The sequence below is a fragment of the Myotis brandtii genome, unplaced genomic scaffold, assembly GCF_000412655.1.
Source record: "Myotis brandtii unplaced genomic scaffold, ASM41265v1 scaffold388, whole genome shotgun sequence".
NCBI lineage: Eukaryota > Metazoa > Chordata > Mammalia > Chiroptera > Vespertilionidae > Myotis > Myotis brandtii.
In genome coordinates this window covers 3,005,875-3,013,161 of record NW_005364882.1, presented here as the reverse complement: position 1 = coordinate 3,013,161, position 7,287 = coordinate 3,005,875, and the positions used below count along the sequence as shown (strand labels likewise).

Here is a 7,287-nt window from a genome sequence, read left to right as displayed (position 1 = left end):
GGGGGAGGAGGAGGGAGAGGAGGAGCAGGAGGAGGAGAAGGAAAAAGAGGAGGAAGAGGAGGAGGGGGAGGAGGAGGAGAGGAAAGAGAGAGACAACCAATCCATGAGAGAGACACATGGATTGGTTGGTCAATTTTGTTTATCTTTTCAAAGAACCAGCTCTTGATTTCAATGATTTTTTTGGTAATTTTTTTAGACTTTATTTTTTCTGCTTTCCTTCCTTCTATTTACTTTGCACTTTGCTTGTTCTTTTTCCAGTTTCTTTAAGTGTAAAGTTAGACTGTTTTATTTTAATTATTTTAAAAATATAATTTAATTGATTCCAGAGAAAAGGAGAGGAAAATAGAAATATCAATGATGAGCCCTAACCAGTTTGGCTCAGTGGATAGAGCATCAGCCTGCGGATTCAGGGGTCCCGGGTTTGATTTCGATCAAGCGCAAGTACCTTGGTTGCGGGATATATTTAAAAATAAAAGAAATATCAATGATGAGAATCAATGATTGGCTGCCTCCTGCATGCCCCACACTGGAGATTGAGCCCGAAACTCGGGTATGTGCCCTGACTGGGAATTGAACTGTGACCTCCTGGTTCACAGGTCGACACTCAACCACTAAGCCAGACAAGTTATATTGTTTTAGATTTTTATTGTTCCTTGAGATATAATGATATGAATTTCTCTCATAGGACTACTTTTGCTATGTCCCATAGATTTTGGGTTGCTGTGTTCTCATTTTCATTTGTTTCAAGGTATCTTTTGATTTCTTCCTTGATCTCATTGTTAACCCATTCACTCTTTAGTAACATGGTATTTAACCTACATGTCTTTGTGTGTTTTTCAGTGTTGATGTTGTTTTTTTGTGATTGATTTCTAATTTCATACCATTATGGTCAGAGAAGATGCTTGATATGATTTCAATTTTCTTAAATTTATTGAGACTTGTTTTGTGTACTAACATGTGGTCTATCCTGGAAAACTGTTCAATGTGCACTTGAGAAGAATGCATTTTCTGCTTCTTTGGGGTGAAATTAATTAAATTAATCTGATCTAGTATGTCTTTTATGGCCGCTTTTTCCTTGTTGATTCTGTCTGGGAAATCTATCCATTGATGTCAATGGGGCATTAAAATCTCCTACTATGACTGTATTACTGTAAATCTCTCCCATTATGTCCATCAAGATTTCATTTACACATTTAGGGGCTGCTATGTTGGGTGCATGAATGTTCACAAGGGCTATGTCCCCTTATTGGATTGCTCCTTTTATTATTATGTAGTGTCGTTCTTTGTCTCTTACTATAGCCTTTGTTTTAAAGTCTACTTTGTCAGAAATACGCATTGCTACCCGAGCTTTTGTTTTTCATTTCCATGCGCAATAGCCAAGGAAGAATGTACATAATATGTAGGGTTGTACCTTGAGTACTATCTTACTCTACAAGTACCATTACACATAAAAAACAACACAAAATAGAAATTTAATGATATGTTAGAATAAGGTTTTTGAAAATAATATAGACAGTGAAAACTACCTAATTAAAATTTTTCATGGTTAATACTTCTCCATTCTAGAAAGGAAATGTAATTTATTTAGCACCTTTCCAAAAATGCAAAATATAAAATGAAGCTAACAAAATGATACCATCTCAGTAGCTGGGTGCCTTTCTTCTCTCTATTGTTGCACCATTCTGCTGTATATTTATTAGCAATACTATCTATGATGCTTTGACAATCTGTACCCCTGATAGGAAAAACTACTTTATAAATGCCAGAACCCAAAATCTCCTTGACAAATTCAAACCTGGGTACAAGTCAAAAACTGTTTAAGTAACATAAACATATCCCATGAGAAATTTCTTGAGCCATAGCTAGCTGAGAAATTCATAACTAACTTTTCTATATTTAAAAGTTAAGATATACACATAACACATGTTGCAGACAACTACTATCATACCTATGGTGGACACTGATAAAAGCACAAAATTTTTTCCCAAATTCTGATTGTATCCTTCTAAATACAAAATCAACAGATCAGAGTTGACATATAATAGAAAAAATACATCCCTGCTATAGATATGCTAAAGTAAATGTAAAAATGACTGCATATCCACACTACAATTCATCCCGGTTCTGACCAGGTAGCTCAGTTGGTTAGACATCATCCTAATACACCAAGATTGCAGGTTTGACACTGGTCAGGGCACATAAAAGAATCAACCAATTCCTGGCTGCTGTGGCTCAGTGGTGTCAACCTATAAACCAAGAGGTCTTTAGTTTGATTCTCAGTTAAGGCACATGCCCAGGATGCAGGCTCGATTTCTGGTGGGGGTGTGCAAGAGGTAATTGGTAGTTGTCTCTCTCATCAATGTTTCTATCTATCCCTCTCCCTTCCTCTCTCTCTCTTAAAAAAAATCAATATGTAAAAACATATTAAGTAAAAGAATCAACCAATGAATGCATAAATAAGTGGGGCAACAAATTGATGCTTCTCTCTCTCTCTCTCCCTTCTTCTCTAAAAATCAATAAAAAAAACCTATAATTAATCCTTGTTATTAAAAAAAACTTATGTGGATATAAAAAATAAACAAACTTCCAAACTGTTTTCTCTCCTAATTATATCCCAAGTAAATATCTAATTAAGAAACTGGCCCTGGATGGCATTGGTCATTGGTTAGAGCATCAGTCTTTGCACTGGAAAGTCATGGGTTCAATTCCTAGTCAAGGGCATGTATCTGAGTTGCAGGTTCAATCCCCAAACCCAGTTGAAGTGCATGAGGGAGGCAACAAATCGTTGTCTCTCTCACATCAATGTTTCTCTCATCCCACTTGTCTCTCTCCCCTCACCCTTCCACTCTCTCTGAAAATCAATGGAAAAAATATCCTCAGGTGAGGGAACAAAAAAAAAAAAAGAGAGAGAGAGAGAGAGAGAGAGAGAGAGAAGAAGAAGAAGAAGAAGAAGAAGAAAAAGAAACTGTCCCATACATAGACTTCAACCAGTAACACTTTTTTGTTAAATATATTTTTATTGATTTCAGAGAGGAAGACAGAGAAACATCAATGATGAGAGAGAATTATTGACCGGCTGCCTCCCACATGCCCCCTATTGAGAATCGAGCCCACAACCCAGGCATGTGTCCTGACTGGGAATCGAACCATGACATCCTGGTTCATAGGTTGACACTCAACCACTGAGCCACAATGGCCAGGCAGCCAATAACACTTTTAATAGTCAATTACTACCAAATCTTGGTATACCTTACTCTAGCTTTCTTGTTGACCTGAATTGCATTAACTAAATTCTCAATCAATGTTTTGGCATGGCCTCGCTCCCTCTGAGAGCTCTAGGAGAAGAAGAAGAAGAAGAAGAAGAAGAAAAAGAAACTGTCCCATACATAGACTTCAACCAGTAACACTTTTTTGTTAAATATATTTTTATTGATTTCAGAGAGGAAGACAGAGAAACATCAATGATGAGAGAGAATTATTGACCGGCTGCCTCCCACATGCCCCCTATTGAGAATCGAGCCCACAACCCAGGCATGTGTCCTGACTGGGAATCGAACCATGACATCCTGGTTCATAGGTTGACACTCAACCACTGAGCCACAATGGCCAGGCAGCCAATAACACTTTTAATAGTCAATTACTACCAAATCTTGGTATACCTTACTCTAGCTTTCTTGTTGACCTGAATTGCATTAACTAAATTCTCAATCAATGTTTTGGCATGGCCTCGCTCCCTCTGAGAGCTCTAGGTGAGAACTTCCTTGCTTTTCTAACTTCTGTTGTAAGCTATCAATTCTTGGCATTTTTTATTTGTAGATGCATCTCCAGTCACATGATCATCCTCTCACTTTGTGTCTTCGGGTCATTTTCCCTCTATAAATGTGCCTCTCTCTTTGTCTAAATTTTCTCTCTTTATAAAGAGATTGAATTAGGGTCTACCCTAATGCCCTCTTTTTAACTTGATTGCATTGTAAAGACCCTATTTCCAAGTAAAGTCACATTTGAAGATATTGGTGGTTAGGACTTCACTGTATCTTGCAGGGAAGGACACAATTCAACCTATAATATCATCTATTATCAAAAATTATTTTAAGGAACTACCAGCTGACATCCCAATCAAGTCTTCTCTTCAATTGCTGAAATACAGATTTAAAAACTACCCAACCTACAAAATAATTTGATACTTGGTTATGAGAATAATTCATGTACAAATTTATAACAGTATTTTAAGTTATTTAATTTTCTCCTTTATTTTTATTTAATAGTTTTCCTGGATATAGAAATTTTGGTTAAGTTTTTCTTTTATTATTTTCAATACTAGTGGCCTGGTGCACGTGGGATTGGGCCTAAACTGGCAGTCGGACATCCCTCTCGCAATCTGGGACCGCTGGCTCCTAACCACTCACTTGCCTGCCTGCCTGATCACCCCTAACTGCCTCTGCCTGCCTGCCTGATCACCCCTAACTGCCTCTGCCTGCCTGCCTGATCACCCCTAACTGCCTCTGCCTGCCTGCCTGATCACCCCTAACTGCCTCTGCCTGCCTGCCTGATCACCCCTAACTGCCTCTGCCTGCCTGCCTGATCACCCCTAACTGCCTCTGCCTGCCTGCCTGATCACCCCTAACTGCCTCTGCCTGCCTGCCTGATCACCCCTAACTGCCTCTGCCTGCCTGCCTGATTGCCCCTAATTGCCTCTGCCTGCCGACCTGATCTAGCCCCAACTGCCTCTGCCTGCCTGATCACCCCTAACTGCCCTCCCCTGCCAGCCTGATCTTGCCCCCAACTGCCTTCCCCTGCTGGCCCGGTTGCCCCCAACTACCCTCCCCTGCCAGCCTGGTCTTGCCCCCAACTGCCCTCCCCTGCCTGCCTGATAGCCCCTAATGGTTCTCCCCTGCCGGCCTGATCTCGCCCCAACTGCCTCTGCCTGCCTGATCACCCCTAACTGCCCTCCCCTGCCAGCCTGATCTCGCCCCCAATGGCCCTCCCCTCCCGACCTGATCTCACCCCCAACAGCCCTCCCCTGCAAGTCTGATCTTGCCCCCAACTGCCCTCCCCTGCTAGCCAATTTGGTTCTAATTGGTCGGTTTCTATGCCAGTCAGCATCAAAAGCTCTGCCTCTAGGCAGCCATTGGCTCCTCACAGTTCACCCAGATTTGGTTCTGATTGGTTGGTTTCTATTCTAGTCAGCTTCTCCAGGCATATCTCCGAGTCTGATCAGAGAGGCGGGGCGGATCAGCAGCCCCCGCGGAGGCCCGCAGAGAAACAGAGGCACGGCTGCTGACAAAGCCCGGAGAGAAAGAGAGAGGCAATGGCTGATCAATAGCTGCCTCTCTCTCCGGGCCTTTCTCCGGACCTGATCCGCAGCCCCCTTGGCAGTCAGTGCTGGGTCGCCACACCAGCACCGCAGCAGTCAGTGCTGGGTCGCCACAGCAACCCAGCACTGACTGCAAGACTGACTTACGGTGTTTGCTCGGTCATTACGGACCCTGAGTTTTTATATATTAGGATATCATCCCACTGCTTTCATGCTTCCATAGTTTCTAGTGAGAAATTGGCTGTTTATCTTATTGAGATTCCCTGTTCTTGATGAGTTGTTTCTTTTTCACTGCTTTCAAGATTTTTCTCTTTGTCTTGAGCTTTCAACAACTTGATTATAATGTGTCTTGCTGTGTCTCTCTTTGAGTTTATCCTCCTGGAGTCCATAATATACATGAATTTATTGCAATATATTTTTTCCAAACAGCAAATCAAAACTAAACAAAATCACTTTAGACAAAATTTGAGAAAAGATGAAGATGTGGGAAAGGGTAGAAAAGGGCAGATAACTATGTTTTTGATGCATCAACTTTTAGAATATTATTTCCACTGAGTGTCTTCTATTTAATTTGATAGTTTTTATCAAAACATTCCCAAAGATGTTATTCAAACATTATAAATTAAAATCAAATGAAAGTTTTAAGTAAGTTATTTTTCAAACAACCCAAATTTTCCATGAGTTAATTGTAAATCTTAATGAAAGCCTGCTAGAGTTATAACATCTATCCATAATACACTGAACAAAGCCAGTGATGGTTATGAGAAAGAACAAAAAAATCATCAAGGCTATTAAAGGAAGAAAAGATTAACTTTGTGTTGGTTCTTTAGCCTTACCAGTTCTCTATAGACAGCTTCATGTTTCCCCTCTGATTTGGTTGGCTTTTCTTTCTGTAAAATTTCTCTATTTCGGTTACCAGCAGCACTCATATTGAGATTACTTCTTGCACTACCACCACCTCCTCCAAATGTCTTGGTCTTTAGGTAAGAGAAAGATAACAGAGATGTAGGTTAATAGCATTTGAAAATAGTCCTAAAGACTAAGCTACAACTAAAAGTATCTAGTAAAACTGAAATAGTTTTCATTGTTTTACATAAAAAAATCAAATGTTAGCTAGTCCTTTTTAAATAAATATCTACTAGCCATAACTTCTTTTTTTCCATAAGTCCAGGCAAGGCAATAAAATAATTACATAGCTATAATCTTTAAGTCTCCAAGGCAAGTCATCAGAATAGACTTTAGATAATAATATAGTAGAAAATAATAAGCACTATGGAGATTAGATGTCAAAAATAATTCTAGGGTAAAATACTTGACTAATATCATACAGCCTGGGTTAGAGGGCAAGACTATCTACTTATATAAAAACCCTGGGTGTAACATCACGTCCAGAAGCACGACCAAGCGGAAGGAAATCAGTCCTGCAGGTGTCGTCTTGGAAACGGCTGTGCCCTCCCCCAGCTGTTTCCCAGAGGGCGAGGTTTCAGGCAGGACCCCGCCCTCAGGGCGAGGTGTCAGGCAGGAACCCACCCTCGGAGCAGAGCGTGGAAGTACTGAGTCCCGCCTTCAAACCAGACCCTGACAGTAGGGAGGAGGGAGCCCCATTCCTCACAGAATCTGCTGTTGGATAGCTTTCTGTCAGTGGCCTGCCAGCCAGGAACCCCATTCGCCTACACCCCGGACCCTGACAGGAGGGAGAAGGGAGTCCCATTCTTCACGGAATCGACAGGTGGCCAGCTTGCTGTCAGGGGCCTGCCAGCTAGGAATCCTATTTACCTGCATTTCTTTATAAAGTTTTAATACATTATATTAGAGGTTGTGGTGGTACTGTTTTACCCACAGCATCTACAGGAATTGCTGCAAATTTACTTCTCGGTGGAAGCACCTTTCATTCCTTATATAAATTACCGATTCCATTAAATGAAACTTCAATTTCTAGACTCAATATAAAGAGTGAAGTTGCTAAAACTATT

General features: G+C 40.8%; 1 protein-coding gene across 3 annotated transcripts in view; it reads right to left on the bottom strand.

Annotated features, from left to right (window-relative positions):
• The window catches only part of TDRD3 (tudor domain containing 3), a 136,944-nt gene that overhangs the window by 65,299 nt on the left and 64,358 nt on the right, over window positions 1-7,287 (bottom strand). For all 3 annotated transcript variants that reach the window (XM_014544922.1, XM_014544921.1, XM_005872676.2), the window contains exon 8: window positions 6,151-6,291. In XM_014544922.1, coding sequence (XP_014400408.1) covers window positions 6,151-6,291 — 141 coding nt within the window. The remainder of the gene's footprint in view (window positions 1-6,150; window positions 6,292-7,287) is intronic.